General features: G+C 38.6%; 1 protein-coding gene across 6 annotated transcripts in view; it reads left to right on the forward strand.

The window, feature by feature from the left end:
• Positions 1–18,737, forward strand: part of DYM (dymeclin) — a 398,885-nt gene that overhangs the window by 328,621 nt on the left and 51,527 nt on the right. For all 6 annotated transcript variants that reach the window (XM_007974061.3, XM_007974066.3, XM_007974065.3 and 3 more), the window contains one exon: positions 8,135–8,248. In XM_007974061.3, the coding sequence (XP_007972252.1) occupies positions 8,135–8,248 (114 nt within the window). The remainder of the gene's footprint in view (positions 1–8,134; positions 8,249–18,737) is intronic.

Below are 18,737 nucleotides of genomic sequence, written 5' to 3' on the forward strand. Positions count from 1 at the left end.
ATTGCATGTAAAAGATTAAAAAACTCTCTACTTCTGGGTAAAGGGCAGGAAACTGTCCTAGCCCCAGGATTCTACAAGAGTACCATTAGAGGTATCCTACCAACAACTCATCACAGATACAGGGCAAAGTTTGGCTGCCATCAGAAGAAAGGGGAGAGAAAGCTAAGAAAGCCTTATGCCCTAGGCCCAGGCATAGAGAGCCCCATTTAAGACTGAGGGCTTAGGACAGCAGGTAGAGAATCCCCTACCTTCTGCCACCAGCCTAGCAAGTACTGAGTAACAAGCAGCAGCATCTACTGCTGGGAAAGATCAAGGGCATGGATACAGACCCTACTCTGGGACCCAGGCATGCAGAGCTCACTGAAAGCAGAAAGTGGAGCATGAACATTGAAAAACCTGTGGCACTTCAAATCCCAGCAAAGCAGAAGGCGTCATTAGAGGATGTGGTGCACTGAAGGTAGCCACAGCAACAGCCAAACTCAAATTCAGCTTACCTTCTGAGTGAATCAGCTCTACCTCCAAGCCTGACCTAAGAAGAGATGTGCCTGAATTTATCATAAATAGTATTTCTGTCAGTCTCTACAGTTCTACACATGATGTCTAACATTCAACCAAGCATTATGAGACATAAAAAGGCAAGAAAAAAAATGATGTTGTCAATAGACAACAGACCCAGACTCAGTGATGACTCAGATGTTGGAACTGTCAGACTGGGACTGTAATTATGATTTATCAGTTTCAAAGATCTGATATGAAGGTCAACTAAGTAGGACCCATAAGGCAAATGCAGCCCACAGCTTGTCTTTGTACAGCCTGTGAAATAAGTATGTTTTTTATGTTTTTAAAGGATTGTTTTAAAAAAAAAAAAAGAAGGATGTGTTACAGAGACTATATTGGGACCCACAAAACTGAAAATATTTACTACCTGGTTCTTTATAGAAGATACATACCAACCTTTGTCCTAGGGGTAAAGGTGACAACATATATAAACAGTTCCAGAGAGAGATGGGAACTGTAAGAAAAAATAAAATGGGAATGCTAGAAGTAAAAAACATATGACAGACAAAGAATTGCCGTGACAGGCTCATTAGTGGGCTTGTGAAAAAAAATATGTGATCTTGAAGACAGGTCAGTAGAAATTATCCAAATAAACACAGTGAGAAAAACGTGAAAAATGAGAACATAGCATCCAAGAGCTATAGGATGATATCAAATGATTCAATATACATATAATTGGAGTCTCAGAAGGAGAAGAGAGAAAGAACACCTCAGAAGAAATATTTAAAGAGATAATAGCTGAGAATGTTCCAAAAATACTGACATGAAACTACAGATCCAAGAAGCCCAGAGAACCCCAATCAGGATAAATCCATTTTTTTAAGACATTATATTTAAACATCTGAAAATCAAAGATAAAAAACACAGTCTTTAATTCAGCCAGAGAAAAAAATAAACATATACAGAGGAACAAAGATCGTAACAGCAGTTTTCTTGACAGAACCTAGGCAAGTCAGATAATGAAGTGACATCTTTATAATGCTAAAATTAAAAACAAATCTTACCCAAAAAATGTCTTTAAAAACTGAATACAAAATAATGACATTTCAAACAAAACTGAGAGAACTTATTGCTAGTGTGTACTATAGGCAAGTTAATGGAAGTTATTGAAACAGAAGAGCTATCGTATCTGACAGAAACTTGGATCTACAAAAAGAAATTAAGAGTTCCAAAAATAGCAAAAATAAAGGTAAACATAAAAAGTTTTTTCTTATGTTGATTCACTGTATAAAATAATTGACTGTCTGAAGAAGAGGTCCTCAAACTTTTTCTGTAAGTGATCAGATTGTAAATATTTTAGCCTTCACAGGCCACATAGTCCCTGTCACAACTATTCTACTCAGCCATTGTAATTCAATGGCAGCCATAGACTATGTGTAAACAAGTGGGTATGGCTATGTTCCAATAAAACTTTATTTACAAAAACAGACAACAGGCCAGATTTGGCCCACAGGCTATAGGTTGCCAACCCATTTTGTCTAAAATAAAAATATTAACAATGTATTGTGGGGTTTATAACATGTAAAAGTAAGATATGTGTCAGCAGTAGCACAAAGGATGAGAGGGAAGAATTGGAAGTTGGCACATATGTGTGTTGGGAGATAATTTTCCAGAGATTTCATCTTGTGAGCAAAGGCACTGACTGTCCTTTGCTCTGGATTATCTTTTCAAAGATGTTTGTATCTCCTTCTGGAGTAAAAGATAGGCATGGTTACTGACCACTCTAAGAGATTCGGGTTCCCTAAGCTCAGGGTTCTGTCCTTTAATATAATTTACTGGATGTGCAGGTATTGTCTGACCCTTGTCACATCACCCTGAGCAAACTGGGGCTTGGGGAGCCAGTGTGGTAATGCAGATGCTGTGATCACTGCTGTTGCTGTGACTAACAAACTTCCCTCCATCTCTGACCCAGAAATATCTCTTCTTCCAGGATCCATGAACTACAGACAGGAAAAGCAGAATAAGGCAGTCAGGAAAAGCAGAATAAATAATAGTGGAACAACAGCAAAAAAAGAAATATAGATTTAAATCCATTCATGCCAATAATTAAATCAAATGCAAATAATCCTGATGCCTCGATTAAAAGACGGAAATTTTCAGATTGGATAAACAGCAGGACTTAACTATGTGCTGTCTATCAGAAACCCACCTTAAACATAAAGGAATAGATAGGTTAAAAGCAAAAGGATAAAAAAAGTTTTACTATGTAAGCATTAATCAAAAATAAAAGGGTAGGATGACTATATTAATAGCAGACAAAGTAGACTTCCACACCGGGAGCATTACCAAGGGTAAAGAGGGACTCCATGTAATGAGAAAGAAGTCAATTCACCAAGGAGACATAACAACCATAAACGTGTGTACAACAGAGTTTCAAAATGCACGAAATAAAAACAGATAGAATTGCAAGAAGACACAAACAAACCCATAATTGGAGAAGTCAACACTTCTTTCTCAGTAATTGATACAACAAATAAACAGAAATTTGTGATTATATAGAAGACCCAAACAATACTAACCACCAACTTGATTAGTTGACATTTATAAAACATACCACCCAACAACATCAGTGCACGTGAACCATTCACTAAGAGAGACCACGTATGGGGCCGTAAAACAAACCTCAGCAAATTTAAATGACATGAGATCACCTGTTCTTTGACCACAGTGAAATTAAACTATTTAATAGAAATCCATAAGAAAGATATCTGGAAAATCTCCAAATACTTGGAAAGTGAACATTACACCCATGTGTCAAAAAATAGACAAGGGAAATAGAGCAAATTTAAAGTGAACAAAAATGAAAATGTAACATATCAAAATTTGTGGGACCCAGCAAAAACTCAGAAATTCGCAGCCTTAAATAAGTTAATGTCTGCACAGCGCAAAGTGCATGGTAAGTGCTCACAAAACATTAGCTCTTTCTGTTATTAGGTGTGTGTCAGTACCCTCATTTACAAAATGACAAAGTTGCCACGTTATCATTATTGGTTCCTATGCAGTAGATGCTGCAACTTTGTCACTTTGAAGATATTATAAGGAGAGGTGGGATTTAAACCCAAGCAGTCCCACACCAGGTAAGTTCTCTAAACCACTGCATCATGCTACATCTAGATGTTGAGTGTTTTACAAGTCACATTGTTAGTATCAGAGGCAGGAATCAAATCTAAGCCTTCTGACTTTGAGTAGTTCATTGTCCACTTTACCATGATGTCTATTCTAATTATACAGATTTGATCTGTCTTATCTCCCAAATTATATTGCGTCTTTCTTGAAGCAAGAAAATGGTATCATCTATTTATTTCCCTGGTAAATCCTTGGGAGAGCTCCTCTGCTGAATGGGTTGTCAATATATGTATTGATTAAAATACAGTAATTTGCGGAGAAACTCAAACAAGTCAATGAGGAAATATATATGTATTTCACATGTTTATCATTGTCTTAAAAAATAAAAATAAAATAAAATTTAGCTGTCTACTTCTGCCTCTTAGGAGAGTGGCCATTTTTAGCAAGCAAGCATGTTTGCCTGATGAGTACATACTAGCTCCTTTTCACCCTCCTCTACTCCAGAAAAGCTTCTCGTTTCTATTAATCTGTGATCTATTAATAATAATCATTCACTTGTTTCATGACAGGTGGTTAAATTTGATTTGACATTACTCAAAGTATACAACTGATTTATCAGTATATGACATTGGGCAATCACTGTTCAAAGCTAATAGCATAATGGAAGGTAATGTGCTGTACCTAGATTTCATGAGTTACAGCCAAATATGGTAGGTAGAGGAGGGTTGTAAAACATGCACTGTGGAAAAGTACCTTCCTTTGAGAGGTTGTCTTTGAATTACACTGACAAAGCATTCATCTCCACTTTCACTAAAGGTTTTACTTAAATTTTTCTGTTATTGGCTGTGTCTCATGCAGAGATTTTCAGAGGAATAAAAGTTCATCTATTTTAACAGTTTTAATGGTTGCTATACAAATTGATAAAAGCCACACATCTGTTGTAGTCATCATCACTAAAAGTACTATTATGTGCAAAATTATAACCTGGGAGTAGGAAATAGAAGCTCATATCTTTGAATGAATTGTCTCACATTCTTTGGTGATGTTGCAATTGAATAACATCTGAAAGGTTTGGCTAAACAACTTACACCTTTCACTCAGATATCGCCTATTTGAAAAACTAAGCTAGTGCTCCATTTTGCTACGTAGGAATTGCCAGAGACATGATAAAATAAGAAGAAATACCTGAGCTAGAGCCCTGCTCCTCCCACTTGCCTGGGTCACCCCAGTCTAGTTTCTTGTCTCTCTGATCCTTTTTACGGTTCTGTAGGACAGAGATTTTTATCAGCCTCGTGAGATTGTCATGAGAATTAAATCAATAGTATGTGTACAGCACACAGTCCATGATAAACATTCAGGATAGATTTGTTTCTTCGGTTTTGATACATAAATTATACTTCCCTTCTGCAAGTGGTAGTTTTATCATTTTCTAAAATCGTGTGAGTTTGAATGCAAAAACATGAGAATGTCAGCTTTAAAACATACAAATGAGAACCAGTTTGAAAAAGGAATTTAGTTAGAAACCCAGCCTCATGCCTACTCTGCAGCTCTCCCAGTGGAAATGGAAATTCCTTGTGGCTTAGAGGAAAGCCAGTATAGGCCTCAGAGTCAACAAAGCAAAACTGTCATTGCATTACTTTGTTCTTGGTGGTGTGACACATAAGTACACTCCCTTTTGTTGGTTTGTCAAGTCTTTGAGTAGTATGTGAATACTGTTAGTTACATTTAGCTTTGATTATGTGCATTTTGTTATCTTGATTAGTGATTATCAAAGCGGATGGCTGCACATGCGCCTAGATATTGCACTAACAGTTCGTCCATAGAAGCATGGAAAGAAAATATTAGAGCTTTTATTTATTCATCTAAAAATAAAGAGATTTAGTTTTAATAATAGTATTGGCCTTTACAACCTGCCAGGGCTGTGTCAGCTTCAGTACTCCAGATATCCCGAGGGAGAAGATAGAAGTTCCTCAACTCGTAGGGCTTGGCATACATGCACTCACCTGTTCATTCACATAAAGCTTAGTGTAGTATGTATGTTCCTGGTTACAGTATCTGGATTTAGTTAAACCCTCATGAAACAGCATGTTTCCCCACACACTGAAGGTGATAGAAAAATGTAAGCACATATGACAAAAGATAATGGCAGAGCTGACATACCCCTGCTCCTGGGACAAGTGCCACATTACAAGGGAAGAACAGTGATGAATCAGTCTAATCTCACAGCAAATGGATCCATAAAAGTTATCAGGAAGACTGTTGGCACTATGGATTTATATTCACTGTAATAAATGATGGATCTTACCACAGGTGAATACTGTGCTTGCTGATGGTCATGTGAAACCACTGTGATTAGTAATCTGTAATTACCCAGATTATATTCAATGACATTTTAGTGAGTACAAAAACCGTGTTTTGTATCATCGGGTTTTTTAAATCTAATTCATTTTATCTGTATCTCGTTCTTTTAAATTTATTTTATGAACATTTCATAATATGTAAAACATTACTGCTGTAGAATATTGCACGATTTATAAAAAACTAGAACATATATTGCAAGCACATCCTCATTTTTTTACTTGTAGATGTATATAACCTGAAAAGTTTGGAAACCTGTGGTCTAGATTTTGGCTGATCATCAAAATCACCTGGAGAGTCTGATGTGTAATAGAAGGTCCCTGACCAGGCCCTGGGATCAGAATTTCACAAGGCTTCTCAGCTACTTCTGATGATCAGCCATGCTTGAGAACTACTCCTTGTCTATATTATCTACTGCTATAAACAAAACAAAAATCCAGTAGTGAAATAGCTTTCAGCACATGTTAGAAAGAAAAAAAAAATTCAGTAAGCCTCAAGCATCTGTAACATCTATCTACTTTTTAATTATCATTTTTTTTATTTTTTATAATGTATTTTTAACAGATATGCTCTTACTCTTTAAATATTTTTTGGTCAAAGAAGATAATACTATGCATAGGTGTTAGGTTGACCCATATAAAATTTCGAACATTAAACCATTTTTTTTTTTACCAACAAAATTGGCATTTTATATGGTTAACCAATTCTTTTCTCAGAAAAACTATGCTCGTGTTTACAACCTGTGAAGATATTTACACAAAAGGAAAGCATTTATTTTGTGTATTTGTTGTTGCATATTTTAAAAATAGGATTGTAATCTATTACAATATGTTTTGCTATCTGTGTTGTGTCTTTCTTCAAAGACTTATTCACTGTATTATAAAAATCAGTTTTTGGACCTGCTGTGTCTAAACTCTGTGAACAAAATATTAATCCCAGAAACTCAAAAAGAACTTGAAATCCGACATAGGAAAGAACAAGGCCCATAGGCACATACCAGAAAAGCAACTTGTGGGCAAAATAAGCAACTTGCCAAGGAGCTGGTGGTGCCAGCAAACTGCTTGAGATAAAGAAATGGTTTGACTGGAATCACAAGCAGTGTCACCAGCCATGAGCTGCCTTTGTTCTCACTCGTTGCCACAGAATTGTGAGGCACATGCTTGTTAATGGCCGTGGCGCCAGCTAAGTCTCTTTACCTTCCAGAACAAATGCATTTGGTGGCATTTATGTAATATAGTGTATTTTCCACTAGAATTGTTAAGAGAAAAGTTATTGTACTCTTAAACAATTAGCATTTAGGAGAGTAATTCTGAAAGAAAATGCATAAAAATGTTTGTGAAGGATTGTTTGTAACTTAATATATTATACCTATGAAATAGAAGACATAAAAGGCAATGCTCAACTTTACAAAAACACAATAATTTTTTATATTTTTGCATGTCTGACTATAAACACCTAAATGTTATTTTCTTGAATTTAAAAGGGATCTGCAGTCTTCTTGATTTATGAACGTTGTGGTTTTAAAAATAATTTGCTGAAAAATGATGTTTTGTTTTCATTTTTTAGTGACAAATCTTTAGGAACAGTGTATTTCCAGAATGCTACTGTGTTAATATCTTGCTACATACTTTGGGCTGTGCTATAACATGAAGCAAAAGTAATTATAGGTTGCTATTCGTTATCCCTGGTGATCACGATAAGGGAAATGTGGCTAAATTCATAGATAATCCCCAAAACATCATTTTGGCCATTAGTTTCAAATTCTTTCCTGTTAAGCCCTTATGAGAGAGAGAGAGCTACTATTAAGCTTCAAAAGTGATAGGCTTTAGGGTTTAGCTTTCTCTCCCCACTTTCTGTTGGATACTGCTCTATAAATGAAATGTAAATGCAAGGTTGGGCAGCACAAGAAAGAGTAGAATTCAGGAGGCTACTTAATTCACAGAATGAATAATCAGCCCTGGATATTGGAGGGGTTGCGCAATTCTGATTCGGCTATCAAACCCAACAGAGAACAAACTATTTAGGAGGGCTAGTGAATTAAAAGCCAGGTCACTGTAGGAATGGAATCGTGATAGTTTACCATGTGAGGAAGGCAGCTACTAAAAATACACTTCATACGTCTTGTTTTAAAAAATAACACTTTACATTACAGGTGATCACCTTCTTTAGCTCAAGGTTGCTGCAAGCTGGAGCTGAGCTGTCAGTGGAACGGGTCCTGGAAATCATTAAGCAAGGCGTCATTGCGCTGCCCAAAGACAGACTGAAGGTAAGATGGCTAAAGAAATGTCCACTTGACACTGCTGTGTCCCTTGATGTAAATGTTAGTGTCTGAGCAGGCCCTATCCAGAATCATGCTGCTTACCCAGTACATAGACTAGAAGGGCTCCTCAGAACTGTGACAAAGGTTTCTGACAGCTTTTCAAAAGAAGATAGCAAAAGAAGCATTAATACTTTCATACCACTGCATATCCTACAAGCAACCATGGCATGCACTATAATTCATATACTGTTAATAAAAGGACACCTTATTTTTTTAACCCAGTGAAACAAATTCGGCCTTAAAAGTATCATCACGAGTTGTTGGGAAGGTGATGATGAAGATGATCACAACAGTAGCTAATATTTACATAATATTAACTCAGGTGCCACACAGGTTCTAAATGTATTATATCAAACTCATTCAGTCCCTACCACAGCCCTTCAAGGTGGGTAGTGGTATCATCCTAATTTTTCAGATGAGGAAACTGATATACAGTGAAGTTAAGAAACTTAGCCAAGGCCATACAACTGGAAAATGATGGAGCCTGGAGATTGAAACCCAGGAAATCTAGCTCCACAGGCCACATTCATGATTGCTGCACTGTTTACTGTGTGCCTGGGATGTAGTAGTGGAAAGAGATGCACTTCGTGGAGATGGTGGGGGAAATGCTGTATTTGAAGAAGGCATTTACATCTGTGTGATAGATATATTCCTGAAGCAGTCTCACAATATAAAACTCATACTTCAAGACCAATTATCCCATAAGAAAAGATGTAAAAGAGATCCTTTGGGGGAATGCATGAATGTACAGCATTGCAGCTTACTTTTACTTTACTGTTCTTTTTAATTTTTTCTTCATTAGCTCTAATTTTTTAGAGTGCTTTCACCTAAATTACCAACACAGGAGGTCATAGTGGATATTTGGCCTTCATAGTGTTTTATCACAACTCACGTCTGTTCCAGTGTTACTGTTTCTGGGGGCTGTGTTGTTCAGCACTATCACTAGAACCACTACTTAATGAATGCTTGAGAGATGTTGTTGTAGGATATAAAAATATTTTCAATTATAATAACAGAGTTTGTAAAATAACAGCACATTAGTCATCATAATCACTTACAGAAGTTCCACTGTACATAAACAACGGTGAGATTCACATGTACTGAGCAAAGATGGCAAGTGTTCTGTTTATCAGCCAAAGTAGCACCACCATGTGGTAATAGCATAAAAACAGGTTACAGTTCATTGGGTCCTCCAGCTTGGATGTGTTCCTATTCCAGATAATTTTTTAAATATAGAGAATTCATATTATTTCCATTTTTACATAAAGTAAGACCTTGGTTTGTTGGTTGGTTTGGGGGTATTTTTGTGGGATTTTTTTTGAACTATTTCAAATTTATGTAGACTATACCATGTGAACCAGTACAAAAAAATCCATGAGGATTAGAGTGGCTAGTCCCAGGAAGTGATGGATCTTGGTGTCTAAGCTCAGTCAGGAACAAAGTAGAAATATCAAGGCCGCCAAAAAAGGACACTGCAATGGAGTCTGGGGAAGGTTAATCTTGTAGTTCACTGTAATACTTACCTTAAAGCAAAATGAATTACAATGTGCTGGCTAAGTACTTGTATGTTAATATTTGTTCATTTATTATACTATGTTCAAAAATAAAATGTCATTTATATTTGAGACAGTAACATATAAACAAAAATGAAACTCTTTTCGTTTTTCAGAATTATGGCTACATAGAGAAAATAATTGATCTATGATGGGTCCCAGGCAAGTTGACTCTGATTTAGAGCAAGATCCTATTGAGGCCAAGGTCATGGGTAAATTTCTTAAGTGGGCCAGTTAATTGGTTCTGGAACATAGCAAGAAGTTGTACTCCTGACCTCAGCTTGCCATCTCACTTCATGGTTGCAAAAGGATAGAGGAAGGATGATTCAGTTTAAAAAAAAAAAAAAAAAAGAACTATCACCAGTACTAGAAAAGATTACATTTACTAAAATTACATTTACCCACAGATGGTGAGTCATCCTAGTTGGTTTAAATGATAGCATATTATTACCACAGATGTTACTAGAAAAAAAAAGGCTGTTTATCCTTACAATCAAGCCTTATCTCAATTATTTTAATCATCTTTTTGGATTGAGTGTTTATGATAAAATGAATCACTTAAAACCTCTAGAGTTTAATTCACAGAATACCACAGTATCTAAAGTTGATTGAAAATTCAAGCTGTGTTGAATAATGTTTACATTATGCTACATGACAGCACATTAGTCTTTGGAGTAGTTTACTAATATATACTGATAAAATAATTGTCGGGTATGTAATAATAGTTTTATACATGATATTGACGTAAAAGAGTTGGTTTCAAATTGGAAATGCTGTCTTAATAAGCTCTGTGAAAATGTGGAATAATATATACTGATTGATTTGTTGTTTCTTAAAATATACAAATTAAACACTTAGAAACTCAAAATTATTTACTACTACCTTCTGGATTGTTAAGAGGATCACAGTGCCCCTTACTCATGAGAAATTCACCAGCTAATGTCGGCTGAAGACAATGAGCCTAAAGTTTTAGAAGTTTCCCTTTCTTTGTAGAATGGAAGCCAAATGTGTAGAAGTAGTATTCTTCCAATTTTGGGCAAGTAAACAGTAAGATCTGGAAGCCCATGGAAGAGTAATTGACTTCCAACCAAATAAAATATTTTTCAATCAAATATTATTTGACATAGCCTTCTAAAATATTTGTGTAATATCCTATGTGGGAATACATACTCTTTGGATAAATCTGTCTATATAGTTAAACAACTTGGCTGTTCAGAGTAAATAGTATTAATATCATTCTAAACATTCTCTTCTTACTGGTATTCTGTGAAGTCTGGGAAAGGCAATACCAGGTAATTATTTTTTCCGGACCCTCCTTCTTAAACAGAGACCTAAAGAACAGGCTCTGAAATTCTGAGTCGCTTATTTCTCCTTTAGGGTTTGGAAGGAAATAAATAAAGTTAGTATGTCCTCTGGAAGCCGACTTAGAAGCCGCAGCTCAAAGCTCTCGCTGTCTGTATCCACAACAGGGCATGTTCCTGGCTCGCATTTCGCTTACTGTGGAGCAATTTGAATGTCATGGTGATGGGTCGGAATCCATCCAGATCTGTGCATGTTCTTACACCACTACCACCTCAGGTTTCATTATGTTGGACTCTCAAGTCCCCTCTTTTTTTCAGTTTAGTGAATTATCTATGTCATTTGAGGATTAAGAATTTTACCGTATTTAATGTTTGACAATTAGGTAGTGCTTTTCAAGAGGAATTAACCAGAAGATAACTTACCTTTTAATGTAAATAAGAAAGTATGGAATAATATGTTATTGACATTAACCAAACTTCTCATATACTCAAGACACTTGATAAGTCATAGGAATTAAAAGTAATTACCAGTTTCACACTAAATGATTTTTAAAGCCTTTATTTTATATCCAGTTTTTATAACACTTTTGTGGTTTTTAGTTGCATAAAGAAAAATATAAAAAATTATACTAACTGAAATTTCAAGAGGTTTTTCACAGCTTCTTAATATTGACTTGCTTAAAACCTTTCCCCTTGCTCCTGTTCAGGGGTCTCTTCCCTATCTCACCCTAAGCATCTTGCATTCTCTGTCAGTTCTCTATCCCCAGAGCAGATTCCTGAGTGCCATACTGGGAGGGCCCCCTTGGGGTCCCACAGGAACAACCCCCGTGTGTCCACAGTCACTCTCTTCTGCCTCCCTACACATCCACACTCCTTGTGCATCTCTACCTGTGGAAATATGAATAGCCAGCATCCTCCCTCTAACATGAAAGTACTGTTAGATCCCCAACCCTAGAAATTCTCATTTCTCAAGTCATTCCTTTCCCTCCACATTGCCACCCTCCCATGTGGCTTCTCCACATTTCCTCCACAGTCTATTGCTATAAACTCCTAATCGGGGGCCCCACTTCACATCCTTCTTCCTCCCCAGGCGTCCTTAGCCCTGTTGCTGCTCTTATACCCTGCTCTGATCCAGCACGCAAGGCACTTCATGGCCTAGCTCCTGACTTAAGTTTTATTCTTTTTCCTCCTACGGATTCTGTGCCCCAACGCTGTCAGCCACTAGCCGATTGCCAGGTGGACAGAGTCCTTGCATGCCAGGCCTTTGTGTGTGCAGCTTCTGGGTTCTCACAGTTTCATGGCTTGTCTGTCAGGTGAGCCAATCGTGCTCCCCGCTTTCTATGAAGCCCACTCCGATTCACCCACGCACACTCGGTGATTTTCTCCACATTCCTATGGCACCACGTATGTCCCTCCATTATAGCAAAAACCATCCCCCAGCACACCCATCTCATTCAATACATATTCATGGGGTAAATTAACTTCTCCACTCCACCTCTGGATTCCTATTTCTCTCCTTCTCAGCCAAAATCCTGATTTCTCCTTTGGTCCTTCAACTCTCCTTATTCACTGCACAGCATTAGTGCAGAACATTAAAGGAGGGACTCCCAGTGAAGAGTGAGGCTTTTCTCCATGGCATGCTGTCCCAAGGCCCCCTCAGCCCAGGCTCCCGGGTGGAAGACAAAGGGTCTCTTACCTCTAAGCTTTCCCTACCAGTTGATTTTCCTGTATTTGGCCCGTCTCCTTCTACCACCATTCTCCTTCTGTCCCCAGATTTGCTTCTCAAGATGTGTGCACTCATCTCTCCCTTTACATTAATTTGCATCATCATCATCATCACTGATATCACCTATAATATACAAGCAAAGCATCACTTACAAATGTGGTTTGTTTCTTCCTACTGCAGCTCGTTATTTTACTCCCACTTTGACCATAGCATTGCTAGGACATTGGGGAAACAGAAGTGTGTAAGACACCACCTCTGCCCTCAGAAAAATGTATTACCTTTCAGGAGAGAAAGGCACCCCCTTGCATTGCAAAGCTGAATAGAGCAGGGTACTTTACACTGCGTGTCAAATGAATGGTGTAGAAGTTAAGTTCTGGAAGAAGGAATGGAGACACTACTGGGAAGAACTAGTCAGGGAACATTTAAGAGAAACCTGAACTTGACCGTCTCTGTCTTAAAAGGATGGTAAGGTTTCCATAAAGCTGGGATGAAAGAGAAATCCAGGTGGGGAAATCTGTGTGTGAATACAAGAGAAGGCCCAAGGCAAGTTCAGCTTAGTGTCTAACTGGAACAATAGGACTCCCCTAATTATCTCTGCTGTATTAATATGGCTTGTATTATTTAATGGTGCAATAAAGTAATTAGACCAGTGGCTTTCAAACTCTTTAGACTGCCACCCACAGCAAAAAATACATTTTACATCATGATGCAATTCACACATTTTTATACAACTGAAATGAAAGTTTCATAAACAGTGCTTACCCTCATTAAATGTGATGGGCTCCAACATTGCCTATTCTGTTTCTTTTTTTAAAATTGCTGGTCAGACCCATTAAATTGATTTAATTATCCACTATTATTTAGTAACTCAGAGAGTTTTAAAAATAATATATCAAGGCTGGGCGTGGTGGCTCATGCCTGTAATCCCACCACTTTGGGAGCCAGAAGCAGGCAGATCATGAGGTCAGGAGTTCGAGACCAGCGTGACCAATGTGGTGAAACCGAGATTGTGCCACTTCTCTCCAGCCTAGGGGACAGAGCGAGACTCCATCTCTAAATAAATAAATAAATAAAGTATCAAATCACTGTTTTTCAAAGTGTGATCCTCATATCAGCAGCATCAGCATCCCCTAGGAACTTGCTAGAAATGGAGGTTCTCGGGCCCTACCCCAGACCTATGGAATTAGAATCTGTGGGGCTAGGGCAGTCAACGCTTTAACATCAGCCCCTGTGTGAACTGATGCCTGCTCCAGTTTGAGAAGCACAGCACTAGATAATTGCTCCAAACACACCAGCCCTCTCCACTCTTAGAGCCTTGCCTGGATCACTCTCCCTACTCCAGATGTCCGCTGGCCTCATTCCTGCATCCCCTTCAAGTCTTTACTCTCGTGAGCAAATCTCTCTCTCCATCAGGCCTGCCTGACCTCCCAGTTTACATTTCTGCACTCCCAGTCCCCCAGTCCTACTGTATGTTTTCTTTTTCCGCAGCAGTTGTCATCTAGCATACTATATAATTATTTATTATTATCCTCCTAGATAATGTAAGCTCCAGGAGGCAGAGGTCTTCATATTTTGTTCACTGGGGTATCTGAAACGTACCTGGCACATACTGGGCACTTTAATATTTGCTGGATGGGAGGGAGGGAGGAAATGAGAAAGAGAAGGATATCAACAAACAGTGGGCCCGTTGACCATAAAATGCTGCTTCAAGAAAATGTCCTTTGAAGAATGGCTCTCCATAGACTCTTAAAAGGTCAGCTTTTATTCCAGAATATTATAAAGAAGCTCAGTTAAGACTGGAGGTCTCGGTCACTTAGTTGAAACAGTCGCTTTTTAAAAGTCTACATTATTCCACACATGCATTCTTAGAGCTACAAAACCCTTCTGTGAAGACCTCTACTTTAGTAGTTCTCATCAATAAGCTAATTCCTATGTAAACTGGCCTTACTAAATTTTTAATAGTTTCTCAGGGGTTGTCTTCTTGACTGTCACCTGCAGTGATTTCATAGTTCAAGCAGAGTAAACTATTCTGATTTATGTTATGAGGATAAAATTTTCAAGTGATCTCATTTTTTCCTATTTCTGAACCTTTCTCAGAGGGTAAAAAGCATGGAGGGCCTGTGAGGCTCTACGAGAGTCCAATAAAGAGCCACTGTTGACTTTTTCTGGTTCATTCTCTCCACTTTCCCTGATCCATGTAGAGCATGTGTGTGTTCAGGGCCTGATAGAAAGTCGAGGAGACTGAGTGCCTGACACCGTCCACCAGCCCAGCAGCAAAGCCTCTTCTTCAGACTAAATCTGCTGCTAGCATATAGCTACTTTAATTGTACAAATGATGTCATTTGACTTTTTTCTCCTGTTTTTGTTTTTATCACTTTAGACTTTTAAAAAATCGTTTTCTCTCTTTCCTGAAATATTATTACCTTTTTGCTGTGGGATGGGAGCTAGGAAGCATTCAGCATAAAGGGGATAGTTCTGTGCTGGGCTTCTATCCTCAAAGGGGAGACGACATTTCTGCCATTTCACCAGGCCCAAAATGATCTCTGCAGAATTCAACAATCACAGTGGCTCTCCCTCCCATTCTGACTCTCCTTGAGTTTCTTGTCCAGTAAAGACAAAGATCAAGTCTTATAAGTTACTTCGGCCTCCCATGGAATAGTAAACTCAGGCTCATAAATGGCTCCGGAAACTGCTAGAATAATGTAATACCTGATTCTTAGGACCATTTAATCCCCATGTGAGAAATTTTCTGTTATGAACTCCATGATCTCACATGCACACATGCACACACACACATTTGCAGGATGTTGCTACAGTTTTCCAAGTCACCAGTTCTACACATTGAGAAGGAAGCAAATGGGAAATCTTAGCCAAGGCCAGTTCCTCAGTTGAATCCCTCCAGAGTCATTTTGCAGGACAAGGACTGTAGGAAGGCACAATAGAACACTCATAATGTTGATACTGGAATCTCTTCTGATTGGGGTTATCTCAGAAGGAATCTGGTCACAGTGATTCTCCCTCCATTAAAATGAGGACTTCAAGAGAATTATCTTAATTAATGAACAGTTCCCTGGAGCACTCTTTTCATATGCAGGTTCCGGATCCCACCTGAGATTCCAACCTAGTAGACTGGTGATGAACTCAGGAATCTGTCTGGTTAAACAGTTCTTTGAGCAGTGCTGATAACCTGCCGGATTTGGGAACCACTACTGTATGGACCAGTTTTCTTCAATTCCCTGCCCTCACAAAAACTAAGGAGATGATGGCTAGAATTAACAGTTGGCCATGATAAGGTTGAAGCTGTTTTTTCCAACTTCCCTACAAACGACAGAGAACTTTCACTTTGTGATCCTTAAAGCAGATTCCTTTAAAGTAGAAAATCTTTTACATGTAACCCAAATATAAGATGAGAATTACTTTAAAACGAGACAGAGTAGTAAAATTCCATTAATAAAGTCTGTGGCCTTTTAAATGTTGCATATGCTTTTCAGTCTGACGTAAGTATCCCTCTTTTGACTCAACTTCCTTTTTCTTTGTTGTTTACTATTCTGTTAACATTAATTGAGCACTTGCTCTATACCAGGTGCTCTGGTATTTTTATGTAGGTGATCTCATTTAGTCTCCCTAGCAATTCTATGAAGTGTAAGGATAATTTATATTCTGCAAGTGAGGAAAATGAGGCCAAGGAGTTCATTGGAGCCAGGTGCAGTGACTCATGCCTTTAATCCCAGCAGTTTGAGAGGCTGAGGCAGGAGGATAACTTGAGTTCAGGAGTTTGAGACCAGTCTGGGAAACATAACGAGACCTCATCTCTACTAAAACTACCCCCAAAAGAATTAGCCAGGCATGGTGGTGCACACCTGTAGTCCCAGCTATTCAGGGGGCTAAGGCAGGAGTATCACTTGGGCCTTGGAAGTTGAGGCTGCAGTCAGCCCTGATCCTACCACTGTACTCCACCCTGGGTGACAGACAAGATTATTTTAGTCCCTCTTATCTTTGAGCCATAAATTTCAGCTATTCCTTCTTTCAAATCCTAAATTTTTGCTTCCACTTAACCCATTTGCTTATTAGACCAATTTGTGTAACTGAAAGCATACATAATACACCAAATCAAGTCCTTGGGTTTGAAAATATCTGTATCAGTGCTATAAAGGAACCTTTGAAATGTTCACCAGTTGTGTCCATTGCTGCTTTATGAAGTACTGAAAGACTGTTAGGCCTTTCTTGTACTTTCTTGTTCATGGTATTGAAATTGCAGTAAACATGCAATGGGTTGGCCAGGCGCAGTGGCTGATGCCTCTAATCCCAGCACTTTGGGAGGCCGAGGTGGGCAGATCACCTGAGGTCAGGAGTTCAAGACCAGCCTCAACATGGAGAAACCCTGTCTCTGCTAAAAATACAAAATTAGCCAGGCGTGGTGGTGCATGCCTGTAATCCCAACTACTCGGGAGGCTGAGGCAAGAGGAATTGCTTGAACCTGGGAGGCAAAGGCTGCAGTGAGCCGAGACTGCGCCGTTGCACTCCAGCCCGGGTAACAAGAGCGAAACTCCATCTCAAAAAAAAAGACATGCAATGGCTTAATGTCATATTTTCTTTCTGGCTAATCATTCCTGATAAACAGGCTAGCCCATGATATTCATTATAATGTCTTACATTATTTTTGTTTAATTAAACATATGGTAGATTTGTAAGCAGTTTATAAGCAGTTTTTTCCCTTGGAATTGATCAGCAAATTAAGCATAGTTTTTACTTTGTAATCCTAGGGTAGCAAAATTTAGTCTTTATTATCATTGCATCTTGAATATAGTCATCAACTAAAACACTTAATTGAAAAGTGATAAATATCTAATTCTTTGTCAGCAAAATAAATCTTGCCTAGTATTTTAGTTTGTTCAGGCTGCTATAACAAAATACCATAAACTGGGTAGCTTGTAAATAACAGAAATTTGTTTCTCAAAGTTCTGGAGACTGGGAAGTCTAAGATCAACATGTCAGCAGATTTAGTGTCTGGTAAAGGCCTGCTTCCTGGTTTATAGATAGCCATCTTCCTGCTGTATCTTCCACATGGCAGAAGGGGTAAGGGAGCTTTCTGGAGTCTCTTTTATTTATTTATTTTTATTTTTATTTATTTATTTTTTGACACAAGTCTCACTCTGTTACCCAGGCTGGAGTGCGGTGGCACGATCTCAGCTCACCGCAACCTCCACCTCCTGGGTTCAAGCGATTCTCCTGCCTCAGTCTCCCAGGTAGCTGGGATTACAGCTGTGCACCACCATGCCTGGCTAATTTTTGTATTTTTAGTAGTGACGGGGTTTTCCCATGTTGGCCAGGCCGGTCTCGAACTCCTGACCTCAGGTGATCTGCCCACCTTAGCCTCCCAAAGTGCTGGGATTACAGAGCCACCGCACCCAGCCCTGGGGTCTCTCTTATGAGGGCACTAATCCCCTTCATGAGGCTCCACCTTCATGCCCTAAGTATTTCCCCAATGCCTTACCTCCAAATACTGTCACACTGGAGAATAGGATTCCGCATATTAACTTTAGGGGAACACATTCAGTCTATGGCACCTAGTTCTCCAGATCATGGTGCCGTGGTTTGAATGTTCCTTCCAAACTTATGTTGAAAATTAATACCCCAGGGCGGCAGTATTGAGAGGTGAGGCCTTTAAAGTGTGATTGGATCATGAGGGCTCTGCTCTTATAAATAGATTAATCCATTCGTGGAGTAATGGCTAGTGGATTAATGGGTATCATGGGAGGGGGATTTGTGGCTTTATAGGAAGAGAAAGAGAGGCCTGAGCTAGCACATTTAGCCCCCTCCCCATGTGATGCCCTGCACTGCCTTGGGACTCTGCA

The sequence above is a fragment of the Chlorocebus sabaeus genome, chromosome 18 (assembly GCF_047675955.1).
Source record: "Chlorocebus sabaeus isolate Y175 chromosome 18, mChlSab1.0.hap1, whole genome shotgun sequence".
Lineage (NCBI taxonomy): Eukaryota > Metazoa > Chordata > Mammalia > Primates > Cercopithecidae > Chlorocebus > Chlorocebus sabaeus.